This window comes from Typopeltis vanoorti, chromosome 2 (assembly GCF_054136105.1).
Source record: "Typopeltis vanoorti isolate ZY-2024b chromosome 2, IOZ_Tvanoo_1.0, whole genome shotgun sequence".
In the NCBI taxonomy this organism is placed as follows: Eukaryota; Metazoa; Arthropoda; class Arachnida; order Uropygi; family Thelyphonidae; genus Typopeltis; species Typopeltis vanoorti.
The window spans coordinates 54,345,506-54,362,640 of NC_143550.1; the positions used below are offsets into that span (position 1 = coordinate 54,345,506).

Genomic DNA, 17,135 nt, shown 5'->3' on the forward strand with positions numbered 1-17,135 from the left:
ACCCAACCGGATACCTAAATGCGAAATCCCGTAGATCAAATCGATGATCTACCAGCAAATAGAGATCCCGTAGTCACAAAACGAAGAAAAAGCTTACGTTAAATATATTTTGATTTCCTCCTTGACTACTGCCAGACCTCTTTATCTCTGACTTCTCAATCAAAACTCTCACAAAGGAAAATAATAAAACGTTTCCACGAATTGATCATCTCTGATCAATTCGTGGAATGATATCGCACAATGACAATGAGTTCGAATTGTATGAAATAAAATATTTGGTGTCTAGTTTTTATATTCTATTATAGTAGTTTGATGAAAACAAATCAAAAATTATCCTTTATTCTATCAAATTTTAAAGAAAACAGCCTTTTAATATAAACTATTAAATATTAATTTTAAAAAAATGTAAAAATATAGTTATTTACCGTTTGGAAGACAGGCTTCCAGTACTTCTTGTAGTTCAAAGGCATTAACCATCTTGTGCTGAAACAACAGGAAACTTATTCTGTGTTTATATTTTCAGAAAATATGGAAATAATTTGCATTGCAACAGTATGGAGAAATTACAAAGGTTAGTTATTTTTATTATTATGTGACACTTCCAGGGAGTCCTCATCGAGGGAGAGTGTGCCAACAGCATCGAAGGATTGAATCCCATTCAAATACTAACCGCGCTCAAACGTGCTTAACTTTTTGAGGAGTCATTAGTAGCAGAGGCTCTACCAATCGACCAACCTTCGCTAGTTATACTATAGAATATTAAAGCGAAACGTTGTTATTACAATAAAGACATTATGGTATTAGGGTATTAGAGGGACCGTGATAAATAATAATCATATAGGTGGGTTTTATTAAAGTGGTTCTTATTTTACCAATTTACTCACATTTTACAATAGCGTGATAGCGGAGTTAGATGGGGAATCATTACACAATGATTCGCTTAGATTTTGCCAAGGCAGTATTATCTGCATTAATCCAATTAATCCACACATTTCTGACTGCTAACAATGTCACGTTCTTTCCTAGTATCCTCATTTTTAATATAATCTGCCATTGATGCTATCTGTTCACCTCCTCAATTGTTCTCAGAATTTTCGTGTCTATTATTAGTCTTTAAACTGTTTCACTTTTAAACCAGCTTTCAAATCTATAAATTAAAATTGGTTGGAGCGCTGTTGTCTATTTCCATACTTGCTTTGTCTTCCGCATTGAAATTGCTGAAATGTTTTACTTATTCTGTAGGTTTCTCACTCAGGGTGTAGTTGCCTGTGTTCATATTTTTTTATTTTTTTATTGCTGATTTTCGTACCAATTCTTTTTTATTCAATCTACACAAATCGGCCACTGAATTAGAAAAGCCTCATATTAACATGTCCAATACATTCTTTTCATATGTTGGACCATCTTTAGCCCAAATTACAGCACATATGCGGTTTGTCATAGATTCAGCAAAGTGTTAGATTGCATCTGTTAGATTATAACATACCCGGCATTCATCAGACAGTCCTTTAACTGACTCAGATTTGATGGAGATGGATTTGCTCCCCGATCGGTTTTTCTAACATGTCCCATACATTTACATTCTCGATGGGAATCAGATTCTGGCTTTGTGGTTCCCAAGGAGGATGGTAGAAATCGGTGTCATGCTCGCTGAGGACGGCGACGAAATCGTTCCTGACAAACTGTCTTAAGACACAATAACGCTTTTTAGACAAGTGCGCGAATTATTTTTCCACTGATTAAACACCAGGAATATCTCACTTTTAGAGAAAAACCAGTCAGATTTGCTGTTTTTAATATCGTTGCTCGAGCTAGACGGGCACCCACTATAAGACCTTTTTCGAACTCCGAAAGACTTTGCTTTTTTCCATTGTGATCAACGCTATTGATGATTTCTGACCAGCAACATTCTTAAGTATTTGCTTAAAACACGTGGTGACGCACGTGACCAAGTGCTATTTTAAGTAGGAATAACTTCCTGATTCCTACACCTACCGACCACTGAATTAAAAACCTTTATGCAGATGTACGTAAACGATACTTATGCAGCGTACATGCAAACGACTTTAGAAGACGTTGATTAGACTATATCAGGACCTGCGTTCACTAGAAATGCGGAAACAGTCGAAATTATCCATTATCTGCTAACCAAAATGGCATCTGGTTTGTAAAACCTTGTATATGAATTTAGACTGAAGGAGTGAGGCCTTCACAACGTGAGGAACAGAAGATGAAGAAGATATATGATAGAAACGAAAAGCTAGTAAAGGCTTTTGCAATACAGATACAAGAGAAAGTTGGCAGCCCATGCATGTCAAGTGAGGCAGAACTCTGGGGTCATCAATGGAAGTTGAGCAAGGATGTAACTAGGAAGAATGTGAAGTCCAGGTTCATTTCAGGACGTATAGTGAGTTAATGGAAGAAGCTGTTCAGTGGGCATTGTTAGTGCGTCTTCGGTGAATGTTTTTAAGGAGAGATAAGATATTCGTAGGTACCAAGGAATTATACCTTCCAAGATCTTTTCTAGATATAATAATAATAATAATAATAATTATTATTATTATTATTATTATTATTATTATTATTATTATTATTATTATTATTATTATTATTATTGAACATCAATAATAATAGCAAATGCAGATTATGCGATCAGAAAGATGAGTCTGTAGAACATCTAATCAGTGCCTGCAGCAAGATAGCTTAAACTGACTATAAATACCGCCATGATCAAGTGGCCAAAATAATTCCTTGGCATGTATGCAAACAATATGGCTTTCCTACTTCTGATAACTGGTGGCAGCATAAAATAGAGACTGTATTGGAAAACGAAACAGCAAAAATTCTCTGGGACTTGAAAATACAAATTGATCGGCATTTGGAACACAATAGACCTGACATCACAATTATCGAACATCGACAGGTTTGGATTATTGATATTGCAGTACCCAGTGATAACAACATCAACAACAAAGAACTGGAAAAAATCACTAAATATCGAGATCTGGCAATCGAAGTTGGCCGACTGTGGCTTAAACAGTCACAAAGTCATCCCAATAGTTATCGGTGCACTTGGTGCAACTTCAAAGAAGCTGTCCAACTATTTACAGCAATTAAAAATCAATGAAGTGACCCCATATGACATACAAAAAAACAGCATTACTTGGAACAGTCCATATTTTACGACGCTACCTGACGGACTATTCTTAGATTCCTGGGTAGAATCTGAATTGTTCTGAATCACCAGTCAAATTTTTATTTAAACGATATCTTGTTTTGACTGTGTATCAGCTATGTGAATAATAATAATAATAATAATAATAATAATAATAATAATAATAATAATAATAATAATAATAACAAATCCTTTCATAGATTATTTTACCTTTTCTTCCCAACTGTATCACGAGATTATATATATACATATATATTGGCGATTCGTGTTTTCATTTCAACATTATTAACTGATGTTGATTAAAAATGAATATTAAGTATTATTTATCAACATCTCTAGTCTGAATTTATTTTATTTATTTCAATTTCTTACCTCGTCTGCTGTTTGAAGGAATATTGCTTCGTATGAGCTGATTTTATTATCCACCACAGCAGGAGCCTGGACAGAAAACAAAATGAAGCTCGTTCGTTATAAGGAATTAATCCTTCAAAATATGTCAAAGAAGTGACATGCGCATTAGCGCTACTCTTCATTAATTAGAACCAATGACTAACCTTTATAATCGCGGCCTTCATCAAACTAGGAGTGTAGTCCAAAATCCTGAAAAGATACGCAAAAGGAAAGAATTCATTTGAAATGAAATTTTTTTCGATATCCATTTTATGAACTGAATTACTGATTCTTTTTCAGTATAATCTATTCTTTACTCCCCTCCCCTCCCCGTCCCCCATGGCGAGTAGAAGTTCCAAGTTCGTTACATTGTACTAGAATGATATGCAAATCAAAGATTTTCTTCTCTATCGAATTAAAATAGTTTAAATATTTTTATCAAACCAAACGGGAATTTTATAGTGAACTGATAATTTAAAGTGAATGGATTTCCGTTTGTAATTCTCTGATATATTTCACGTGAAACCTTTTATGAGTACTTAGTGACCACCTGCAGTTAAATTCTTCAAATTATTTACTTACTTGAGTTTTACCTGTTTATTGCACACAACCCTGAGGGTAAAGCTAGCCTCCTCTCCTGGTTCAAAGGTTGTACAGAGAACAGAATAACTTCCTTGATCAAGGAAACATCGACCAGATACCTGAAAGTGGCAAATGTCAAAATTAGGCATTGCAATGTTTGATGTATTAAACATAGAAAAACGTAAAAATAAAGAGGAAAGACAGCATAATAAAATCGATTGGAAATAGAATAATGAGGTGATTATATATATATATATATATATATATATATATATATATATATATATATATATATATATATATATATATATATATATATATATATATATATATATATATATATATATATATATATAATATAGATCTTTAGTAAGCAAAATACCATATCGACCGAAACCACAGGTTTTAATTTTTGTATATTTCTGTATACATCAAGCCAAGACGGAGTTTGGTTGCTCATTTCTTCGTTGCATAAAGATGGAACATCCGTCCCCAACTTTTTTCATTGATCCCCTCTTACATATTAAGGGTAACATTCGACAAATGCAGTGAAATGTGACACCAAGTAACTGAAGGTGAGTTAGCTGGTCACCTACCTAGATAAGGGGTTATTTTTTCTCCAGTAAAACAGACATACTGGCCGGAGAATACTTAGACCTAATATACGGAACAATTAAGGACCTCATGTCCTTGGCCGCTTCAGGCCCAATTCTAATAAAATATCAATAACAACACCGAATTACTTTTATAGGCAGCTGACGTCTGTAAAAGGGCGATTTTTTTTTCACGGAAAATGATTATTGCGACGAATGCTGAGAATGTGAAAAGAGCTAGTCAAAGGGGGATCTAATTTGAGGTGATGCTGAGGAGCTTTTAGAATGTAAAGTAAATAATTTTGAGTGATTTTTATGCCTTAAGATTGCGTCTCTGACGCTGAATCATATCGCAAACTTTGCAATGTTTGTGTATTGCCATTCAAGAGAAACGTCTCCATTTGCTACAGTCTGAAGCGTTTCTGCTTCGGAACAATAACCAGCTGATCTAAAAGCAGCAATCGCCAATGATTAGAAGACCTTGTGCACTCTACCACATCGTCCTGATATAATGGATGATCCTCACTTCCAAATCGGTAAGTTCATAAATGTCACCTGGGGTGACAATGTCGCTTCAACAAAAATAGGTCAGATACCATCCTTGGATAGCTGAAGCAACTGGTGCGTATCGCCACCTGCCAGAAACTTATTCAAAATATTGAAGGATTCGTTTGTACGTTCTAAATGAACTGTATATCCATAATGCTACAATATAATAATAAAAATTTAAAAAAAAGGCTCTAAAACTTTCTTCGATTTAGATGTGTCTGTGTGTGTGTTTACAAATGAGACCTTACCTGTTTGCTATTGCTGTAAGGAGAACAAAAGAGAGACTTCGTCTTCTTAAAATACGACTTGTCTAAAGGCTCGGATACTGATTTAGACATCTAGTAAAAAAGAAGAATAAAAAACTTGTAACTGATATTTTTGTGATGCCTTCATTAATATTCACAATTTGTAACACTCAAATAATATTTTATAGTGTGAAGCTTGATGTTGTAATCTCATACAAAATATCCATCGGATGCAGCATTACTATTGTTGATGAGGTGAAGGTTAATAAAAAAAGGAGGAAAAAACCTAATTAATTCTCATTTAAATAATCGAAGTTGCGGTTTTACCGAATAAAAATCAAGAAAGTGGAAGGAGGTAAGGAAAGTAGAAAACAAAATGAAATGAAGAAAAATTCGGTTTTGGGTTGTTGAATGGATTCATATTCGGGTTTGTGAATATGGTGATAGGAAATTGTACAAGTTTAAGTAGTTTAAAAAATAATAATAAATAAATAATCTTAGGCCTGTATAGTTCAGTAGAAGTGGCGTTTGCATCCACAACACTAGATCTCTGAAGAAAGACCTAAGTTCAATTCAAGTCGCTGACTAGAGGAACTTTTTCTAAGCCTTCCTGCAACCGCATCCCGAGGGTTGTGGTCAGGAACCACGAGATAGCGGCACTTGTCTGACATTTCTTCATTGGATACTGCTTAACATTAGTGACATATTTGAGTAAGGGGTCCCTGATTGACTATAGTGAAGAATGAACTGCCTACTCAGTCTTCAAACTAGCTAGAGCTAAAACGGACCCACCTACTCCCTAAGAAAATAAAAGGCGTCAACATATTTTTTGGGATAAATACTGTAATTGTAGACATCAGTTGGGGTGAACAGATGCAATAGGATGTTGTAGAACCCTGTGTTATAATAACTGATTCGACACATCCATTATGGAAGATTCTCTAATTAATTTCTGACAGAAGCTGACGTGATAGAATATAGTTTAGTTGGTCAAAGTTATTGTTTGTTTGATGTCAAGGATGCTGGCCCGAATTCCGCATGGGGAATGGATATTTGTAAAAATCTACTCTAGACAGACTTATATAGCTTCTTGAGTTTATAAGGCTTGTCTTAAGAAAAATATCAAATTTTACGTGCTACTAAATTTTCATGGATATCACGATTTAAACAAAATCTTAATCTCTATTGCGTTATGAAAATAAACCAAATGATGCTAAAATATTGTCTAGTGACTTTGTTAAGAATAAGGCACATTATTCCCCACAGAATGACAGAAGAGCTTTCCAATTGAAAGAGAGATAGTCGGCCTCATGCACTCTCTCTCTTTTTTTTTTTATCAGGCAAAGCAACGTGAGAATATACCCCCCCCCCCTTATCAGATATAATATATTAGATTCATAGCCTTAGTCGCTTCGGCTGTAATTTAATCTACAACAGTAACTTTTCAGTACCAACTTCAATTATGAAAATAGAAAAAGTTCGTTCTCAGAATGCCAAACTTGGACATAAGAAAGGTGCAGCACACAATTTATGTCTTTTGGGGACAAAATTCTTCCACGGACAAAACAGGAATCTCTCAAGCTCATGTGCTCGGCATATTTGTCCAAATGACTTACACGATCGAAATGAGATTCCTCCAAAACTGACTGGTACTTCACAGATTATCTGTTTTGTTCTTTTACAAACGTTCAGCTTAATCGACAGATACCATTTCTTGAACTTTGAAAACCAATCGAATGTTTTGGTTTCTACTCATTCTTTGAAAGTCTTTGGCAAATTCAAAAGTTTCTGTTGCAAGTGTTTTTTCCAGTTTTAAATAGAACTTGAGACAATGAACATGAGTGTATGTTATATGTTGTTTTTAAGGATAGTTGAAAAGTAACGAAATAACAGTTCAAGAGCAGCTCGCATCAAGGTGAGCGAAAAAGGTATCCAGTAGTTCATGCAAGCAGCTTGTATGAACTTCTACTTTACAGTCTCGTGTTGCAGATTGCACAAATCATCCAGAAGTTGATGTGGAATGAGTTGATATCGAACTCTATAAAGTCTGAGTTATTTTCAGCAAATATTCACTACCTAGTAAATCAATAAAATATGATACACAGATCTTGAGATGATTTTATATGGCTGCACTCAATACGACTCCTGTTTACAGGCTAAGACAGTTTTGGACCTTATAACTGGTGTACCATTTTAGAAAGACATAAAATACACTATTTTATACAGTTCCAGTTTTGTGTTTAATTCTACATTGAAATATATAAGTGTGAAGAATGAGCTGACTTTAAATTAGTTTTTGGGGTAAAATATTATCTGTTTAAAATTATATATTTCGTGTGTGAATTTAGATTGTTCTAGTTATACTGAAAATACATGCTAGTGAAAATCGATAATTAATAAGAACCGATATGAACTAGTTCGAGAATCTCTGTAAAAAAAATAGTTTGTAAGAAGTTCTAGGCATCAACTAGATTCGAACCTATAACGATCTTTCTTCTGACAGTGTAGTATGAACGAAGAAATTTGTGGTTTTTTCAGAGAAAACTTCTCTCCTATTCCTTATATTGGCTTCTATTTTCATAGCACTTCCCCTCTTTTCCCTACATAAACCTGGATTCATAAAAGTAATCCAAGTAGTAATTCAATAAACTCACATTTCATTTTTTCATTTAGAATGCTAAAGAATCCGAATAGTTGCCTACCTGAAAGATTGCAAATCCGATAACTTTTGGTTCAAGCACAGAATGCTGACTTAGAGAAATAACGAGGTCTTCTGCATCAGAAAGAATGAGCTGGAACTGAGGATTGATGTGAAACGTGTCTGTAATGGAAAATAAACAAATAATAACAATTTGTACTTACTTGATTCATGTATATAAACGCTATTCTATCAGTGGGTTAATTTGGAGTAACTATGACTTTTTCGAAAATAGCAAAACACGTTTCAAGATGTGCGCCCAAACTGCCTCTATCTCGAGAATAATTATCTTAACGATAACATTCATCTAAATGCATAATCCATAACGGTACTGTTGCAAAAAAGGGTGAAGCTTAACGTTTTTTATATTCCCCGTTGTCTGAACTGGAGTAAACCTTGGCAAGGAATAATTTATCAGCATAAGGCTCGCCCTGTGAGGGGTTAAATGGAATTGGAAAGCAAAATGGCTTTAGGTCTTCTGTGCTTGTAAAAGTCGTTTTTGCTGTAGCCTTCAGCTTGTTCGATCAGTTATTTGGGTGTGTGTGTGGCAGCGTTTGAAAAGAACTTTACTGCTAGAGAGCGAAGGAATGAGGAAATATATGGAATATTGATAACACGATGAATCTGTTCGTTTCTGGTGAACCATGGAGCATCTAATATCATCAGCAATCACTTGTTTTGCACTCCTTGTAATTTTAGTATGTGAACTTTGGAAGTGTGGCTCCAAGCTGGGGAGGGATAGGTTATTGTAGCACGGATCACCATTTGGTAGAGTAATAGTTTGCTCCTTGTGTTTAATTTGCTACGTCGATCGATTAATCAAGGGATAGAGATGAGCACAGTTTTGGAAACTTTCTCACAGATGTGCTTGATACGGCTGTTGAAATATGGTCTTTTGTCGAGTGGTATCCCGATATATTTAGTTTCTGTTTGCCATGGAATTTTAGTATTAAAATAGTTGAATATCCCCTTTGGGAGATACTAGCCTTCCTGTGAAGAGTATGGCCGCATTTTTTTTTTTTTTGAGGGTTTCCTTGCATTCTCCAATCTGTGAACCGTTTTTCTAGCATAAAGATATTGTTTTAAAGGTTTTTGGTTACAAGGTAAGGACGAAGACATCTTGTTAATACTACCATGTTGTCTGCATATAAAGCCCTGATGGGTGTCATTGGGTTCTGGGATATCTACCATGTAGACTGCGAACAAAAGCGGGGTCAGTAAGGAGCTTTGCGGAACTCCAACTATGCGTTGAGTAGAGTTTGTTCCATTAATTGTGACCTGCATTTTTCTATCTGTAAGGTATGACTTGATTAAGTGCATCATATTCAATGATATGTTGGCTCTTATGAGTTTGACCATAGTGCCAAATTCTATCAAAAGTCTTCTCAATGTCAAGGAACACAGCACCGGTGTGCTGATTCCAGTTATATCTTGCAGCAGTAATATATTCTACTAGACGATGAATTTGGTGAGTAGTAGTGTGGTTCCAACGAAAGTTGAATTGTTCATTTTGTATATGATATTTAGTTTGTCTGTTGATTCTTGCAGTCTGGAGAGCATGATTTTTCGGTGATTTTTCTTGGATTGGATAGCAGACTTATGGGAAATATTTTATTCTTAGGATTGCGTTCATGATGTTGACAAGATGCATTATAGCTTTGTGAGGTAGCAACTTGATTAATTTGTTTGCGATACCATCCAGACCTGATGCTTTTTTGCTGGGAAGATGCTTGAGATGTTAATTATTTCTGTTAGTGAAGTAAGATTAATCAGATTTGCGTATTGTTAGGTTATTTTAATGTAGGTCTAACATGATGATGCTCCTTATAAATTAGATTGATGTTTAAATTTTCGTATGCTGGACTACGCTGTTTTTAAAGAATGCTTACCATAGCTTCTGCTTTATTAGCATCAGAGTGTGCTAAACTCTGAATTGAATAAAAAGATTTGCGTTTGTTTCTAAGATTTTTTTTAAGAATTTCCAGACTGAGTGATCTTCAGGACTAAGAAATATTAACTTATTTTCACATTTCTGATTTCTGAAATTTTTGAGAGCTTCTCTGGCTAAACGTTTTGACTTGTTGAGGATTTTTTTTGTCTTGTAGAGCACGTGTGTTATGATATCTTTTCCTGGCTTTGTTCTTTTCTCTAATTAGAGCTATGATATCTTCTGGAAGACGGTTAGACTTGTAAATAGTTGTAGTTTTGGTGAATGATGCTTTATTGATTTGATTATTGAGTTTTTCTATTGCTCTGTCAATCTCTTGCTTTGATTTTATGTTAGGTACTGGATCAATGTTTGGAGATTACTTTGGATAATCTTTCCCAAGTTATGAAGGAATGAGGGGGAGATAATTGTTCTTGATTGCCTAATTTAAGTAAGATATAAAATATATTATATTATATATAAATATATTATATATATAAAATATATTATATAGTATATTATATAAAATATAAATATATTTTATATAATATACTGTATTTTCTAATAGTTATATTTATGATAGTTCATAACTACATCATTATGTCTCATTCATACACATTCAGGTGTATAGTGACTTTTTCTATAAACATTTCGATTATTTTAATAATGCTAAAGAGTAATTTTTTTGCAGTAGAATTTGAGTGGACTCGAACTGAATGCTGTAATGTATCCACTGTTCATTTTTCTGACTACTGAGAATTCAGTTGACGTTTTCCGTTTTCCCCCCTACCTCTTTCATGGTTTCAATCTTTTTCATAAATGATCTTTCATCTCCATTTTTCCCAGTAATTACGTAATTTGAGTTAAACACTCTTGACAAGTCATAAAAGATTTATTTAATAGCATAATGTAATCTGGGCAAAATAAAGAACTAAAAAAATGCCTTAAATTAAAGCTTAATGGAATTCAATTCCTCTTATGGTATTTTGATGTGTAACATGGAATATTTAACTCCATCAAACCGGAGTAAAGAAGCCATCAACTAATGAGCAGCTTACTTACCTATATTGTTTCGACATCCACCCGCAGACACGCCTTTCTGCCACGAGCCTTGCCAGATTTTCATATGCCAAGTCATCTTAGAGCGTAAAGTTGGTTCGTCTTTGCTTGTATCGCCGTCTAGATGAACAGTCTCTAAAGTGGTAAAGGTTTTCACGAAATCCTGATACATCATCCTTACAAAATAAAAAAATATATATCAAACCGAAGTTAGACAATTCATTTTGTTCAAAAAAAAAAAAAAAAACACTCATTAAAAAAATTAACCCGAAGACGTATGGCTCACAATTGTTAATATAGCAATATTACAATTAGAAACATAGATTCAATCAGTAGCAGAACGTAGAACGTTACTGTCTATAAGTGAAGATGTGAATCATAATGCTTTTAATCCCTGCTTGATGAGGTTACTATGTAGGGAAAAATTTGCTCAGCCCGAGTTGGTCAATTTATAGATCTTGAACTAGAATGGCCTTAGGTCGTCTATATTTGCATAATTCCGATTCATCGTAATTTGCTGCTTGTTGGACTAATTCATTTGGATGCGAGAACGACTTTGAGAAGAAGTACTTTACTGCGAGAGATATAAGGGATATTTGTGTCTCGATGAAGTTGAACATTTCTGATGTACCATGGTTCCTTTAAGATCATGCGTAAGCATTTGTTTTGCAGTTTAAGGATATTTGAGCTTGAAGTATATGGCTCCAGGCGGGGGACGCATAAGTGATAATGGGACGAATCATCAACTGGTAGAGGAGCAATTTGATTTTAATATCTAGTTTGCTGTTCCTATTGATAAGAGGGTAAAGCTATGCTGACTTTTGATGCCTTTGCACATAAGGATTTTGTATGCAAGCTGAAGGTAAGTTTCTGTCTAGCAGTACGCCGAGATATTTGACTTCAGTTTTCCAGGGAATCCTGATGTTAAATAGAAAGATGTCTTCTTTGGGAGATGTTGAATTTTTTGTGAACAGAAGAGCACTGTTTTTTTTTGAGGGGTTTACTTGCAGTCTCCAAATGGAGAACCAGTGTTCCAGTTTCAGCAGTCTATCGTGTAGTTTCTTTGTAACAAATTCTTTGATTCAATTAGTTCCTTATATCCTTATAAGGACTGGCTTAAAGGGGCGAAGCAAGAATGCTTTTCATATTCCCCGTTATCTGTAGAGGACAGTGTAGGATAAGGTGTTATTGAGCTATTAAATTAAAGCTCTGATCATGGCAGGAGGGTAACAGCAATAGCCGAGCCTCAGTTAGAACTTCATTGGCTACAGCATTGCCATCCATTACCCTCCAAGGGTAATGAACGAATCAATCACCGCATCTCACGGTCGATTGATTACCATCTCATTCAATTAGTTAAATGTGATTAACTTTTATTATAATAAATTTATTTGTAATTTAAAAAAGTGTTGAAATAAATTTCAAAAATAATTTGAAATTTCAGAATATTTTAAGATATAATAAAAATATTTTAACTTTAGTTTTTTGTTTCTATATTATATTTTAATAATTAAGTTTTTAGCTATAAATAATATGGTGTATATATAAAAAAATAATCCATATGCTTACCTGTAATCTATGAACTTACCAAAATTCTCCTTCTGTAGTACAAAGAGAGGATAATTTGTCTTTGTCTGTCTGCAATACCCTGTCCCATTCGGATGAGCTGGAACCAAAAAACAAAACGGGATATTGTTAATTTTAATTGATTCATATGACTGTCAAAGGATAAACTAATTTTGAACACACATTAAAGAAAAAGAGCTAAAACAAAAGTGTTTGACTTACCCTTTTGACCAAGAACCCACGTATTCGGCCAGCGTTCCTAAAGGATTTCGTAACCTCACCAACTGTACTTGATCGCCGCTACTTCCTGTTCCAACCTTTATGAAATGAAAACTTGATATAAAGACTGTGAATTAAAAAGTATATATGGTGTGTGTGTGTGTGTGTGTGTGTGTGTGTGTGTGTGTGTGTGTGTGTGTGTGTGTGTGTGTGTGTGTGTGTGTGTGTGTGTGTGTGTGTGTGTGTGTGAGAGAGAGAGAGAGAGAGAGAGAGAGAGAGAGAATGATGATTTGGGGATTACTCCCACTGTAATATTTGCTTTGAATAGCTAGTGTCTTTTCGCGCCTTATCTTGCTTGGAATTTCTGATCATATGTCTTCAATCCAATCATTCAGCCCATCTTTCTATCTCTGAACTTCCATCTACACTGGTTTTCTTTATTATTGAACTGAATTGTCTCAATATATGTTAGAGTACACATTGAATTTGTCCGTGGCAATTTATGTTTGTGATTTGTCTATGAATGCAAATGCTATTCATAGCTTTACCAATCGATCTGCATTCTTTTTCGTTTAGAAATCGCAATATACAAAACAAAAATGGGATCTTTACGATTCATTTTCTTAAATGTCCATGTGCACACCGCCATTCTGTAATGAAAGAAGGCTCTTCAAAGAAGATGAGACCTGAAGATCCGTCTATTTTCTAGAATACCAAAAAGTTCTTACATATCTTAACGGAAACCTATCAAACGTATAACCGTCTCAACATATAAAAAAAAAAAAAAAAAAAAAAAATGTCGAACTGTTTTTCTACTGCAGACATTATTTCTCATCTGAACAACTAACCCTTGTCCATTTCCGGAAGAGTTTTCTCAGTTTAAGCGGACGTCTCCGAAACCCTATTTAAAAATCCTAGGCCTTGTTCAACACGGAGAGAATAATGTAAATGATTCATGGACCATCCTTTTCAAAACTGACTCACTTCTCTCTTCTCTCCATCGCAATGATGTTGTTTCTTTTCTTTGACCCTCTTCAAAAAATATTTCCACTTCAGCTAACAGATTGAGTCTCCTGATTAAGGATTTACGTACACAAATACAGGGCTCTTCCATTCCTTTACCTAAGGAATAGATTTTCCGGTTGAAAAACTATTCCTTAAAACTCCGTTCCTTACAATAAAGGGAAAAGCGTCATGACATCCTCGTCATGACCTATGGAGGTCATGACGAGAATGTTATGATCTCATAAACTGAGACTTTTGAAAATGTACACGACGTTGTATAAACGAAAATGTTTACGTGACCAAGCATTATGCATATACGCTTCGTAAGTGATTCTAATTCAATAGTAACAGGGTATGCTTCATTTAGAATTGAAGATGTCCGACAATGTATCGGAAAAATCCGAAAATCGACGATAATGATAACCCAGAAAAAAACAAACTTATAACGCGACCTCAGAATCTAAAGTTTAAGAAATCAATTATAAATTATAAGAAACAGGATGCCTTAAAGCATACACATTCATTTGCTGCAAGCAACCAACCGAAGGTCTCCAGAAAATTATGGAATGTGTAGAAGTTATAAATACTGAAAAGGCTGCACTGGGAAAATTAAAAAAAAAAAAAATTACAGTTCACTGATGAAATAGGAATTCCACAACAGTTTCCGCTTTAGAATTATTCGCATTTTTTTCAGGTAACGATCCCAAATTATTGATTTTCCTTCCTCTTTCCCAGTAATATCGGAAAAGGCGCGACTTCACTTAACGGGGCCGCATCTGCCTTGTAATCTCACCAGGAAGTAAAAACACTTCGTTAAACGCACATAACAAGCAAGGTTAACTCGTTGTCAAGAAGCTTAGCTCCAAAAATATCTGGGAGAAGCCTGGTTTGCTTGTTGAAGTCTACTGAATCTAAACAATTCGATCCGCAAAATTTCGTTTTAACAATCGGACGAGCTAAAAAAAAAAAAAAAAAGCATATTTTCGAACGTGTTTTATTTGACAGACTTAAATAAGAAGCCATTCTTCGGATATATTAACGATTATCGCTGCTACATTACTCGCTATTTTACAAACATAGTAAACAATGCCATACTCGTCCCGTATAACAGGTTTTCCAAATAGTTCAACAGCCTCGTGGTTGCATCCCAACAATTCACCAACTCCTGCAAGGACTTGAAGCGAAGAATCAAAACATCCTAAAGGGAGAACTGACGTCTAATTATATTAATTGCTTTAGTCGATTTTGTTCTTTGATGTAAATCCATTGACCTCTTTCTGTGTGGGTGATAAAATGTACGTTTGTGTGTGTGTGTTTGTTTTGTTTAAAGATGATCTTCGTGATGGAATCACAGTTGTTGTTGTTTTTCGGTCTCATTTAGTTTGAATTACGTATACGTTAATTAGAACATACCAATAGATCACCTAAAAATGAACACGACACACACACACACACACACACACACACACACACACACACACACACACACACACACACACACACACACACACACACACACACACACACACACACACAGGTCCAAATCTGACTACACTACTATTCGCTATCGAAACTTTTTCAGTGTATTGATAAATTATATAAGCTTCTAGTTCGTGATACCGTCTTAATTCCGTAATTACACAAAACTAATAGACAGCTCATGGATGGAAAAGAGCAGGGCTCTCAGAAGAAGATATGAAGTTCATAATATTGTGAGGACTACGATTCCTTGATCAAAGTAGTCTTCGTTGGAAACTGCTTAAAATTGACAAATGAGCTGGTACTGCAACTCACCAACTTATTGTGAAAGAAATTAAAATAATCATGGAAACTAAAGAAGCTTACTCTCAAGGGATCGTTTAGGTTTGAGGTTCTAAGGTCAATGAATTATGTCCATTAAATGCGTGTGTTCTTTTGGGCGGTTTGTCTGTTTTAAGGAATGAAAAAATTCATGAGAAAACAAGAAGTGATAAAAATAAACGTGTTATTAATAAACTCGAAGAAATTTTTAAAAAATAAAAAATACGCACCTTTTCCATAGCTAAAACCCTATAATTAGTAGAAAGCAAAATACCGTTGGCTAATTTCTCTGCCTTGTTCCTTGTCTGTAATAAAAAAAATAATAAGAAAAACGACACGTGACATATTTTCTTCTTATACTGAATAAAATTAATTGAATCTCATAACTCCAAAGGGTAATTCTTGTTTCGACTTCGTCACAGGCAATTTTTTTTCTGTAACTCTTACCTTAGTCTGTTGATGCACGACCGCAGTCACCAACGAAGTCGTTCTGAGCAGTCGTTCCAACACTCTACCACAGGAATTAGGATCGTGACGAAGGTTAACCGTTTCTAGTATACCCCCAGTAAGATCAGCTAACCCATCTTGAGAACATCCATATTTCAAGGCTTCATATGAACCATGTAATCTGCAACAAAATTTTGCACAAATTGTAAGAGATTGAGAAAGACTGTTGTGTTGATTATTATTATTATTATTATTATTATTATTATTATTATTATTATTATTATTATTATTATTATTATTATTATTATACTCACACATCAAACCTTGTTAGAAAAGCTGAGGCATGTTGGAATAGACGGGCCTCTTCAGAGGTGGTTTACAAACTACTTCCAAAATAGAAAGCATATCACACGTATCGGGTCAAACCGAAGCAGAGAGCTACCAGTAACCTGTGGAGTACCACAGGGAGCTGTACTCTCCCCAACTCTATTCAACATTTACACGCACGATAATAATCAGCTACCACTCAAAGGTAATATATTCCAATACGCAGACGATGCAGCAATAATATCCATCCATAATAACGCAAGCATAGCCCAAACAAATATTCAACATGATATAAATCTGATCATAGACTGGCTCACGAAAAACTTCATACACCTAAACTCAGAAAAGACAAAATTAATGATATTCAGATCTCCACTGACTCGACCAGTTGATAAGAAATATATAACCATCCAACATCCACTTTCCAACATAAAAAACACACAGAACAGCAAAACCACACAATCACTCAGGTTGAAACAATACGATACCTTGGAATTTACTTCGATGCAGATATGAACTGGAATAGCCACATAAACCATCTACACAACAAACT

The 17,135-nt window shown here is 34.7% G+C and overlaps 1 protein-coding gene across 1 annotated transcript in view; it reads right to left on the reverse strand.

The window, feature by feature from the left end:
- Positions 1–17,135, reverse strand: part of CalpC (calpain C) — a 73,164-nt gene that overhangs the window by 12,075 nt on the left and 43,954 nt on the right. The window contains exons 5-15 of the mRNA XM_090405055.1: positions 16,256–16,436; positions 16,039–16,113; positions 13,007–13,101; positions 12,807–12,884; positions 11,222–11,394; positions 8,237–8,355; positions 5,538–5,627; positions 4,148–4,266; positions 3,730–3,775; positions 3,548–3,613; positions 426–483 (exon numbers count right to left, since the gene is read on the reverse strand). Of these exons, the coding sequence (XP_090261181.1) occupies positions 426–483; positions 3,548–3,613; positions 3,730–3,775; positions 4,148–4,266; positions 5,538–5,627; positions 8,237–8,355; positions 11,222–11,394; positions 12,807–12,884; positions 13,007–13,101; positions 16,039–16,113; positions 16,256–16,436 (1,100 nt within the window). The remainder of the gene's footprint in view (positions 1–425; positions 484–3,547; positions 3,614–3,729; positions 3,776–4,147; positions 4,267–5,537; positions 5,628–8,236; positions 8,356–11,221; positions 11,395–12,806; positions 12,885–13,006; positions 13,102–16,038; positions 16,114–16,255; positions 16,437–17,135) is intronic.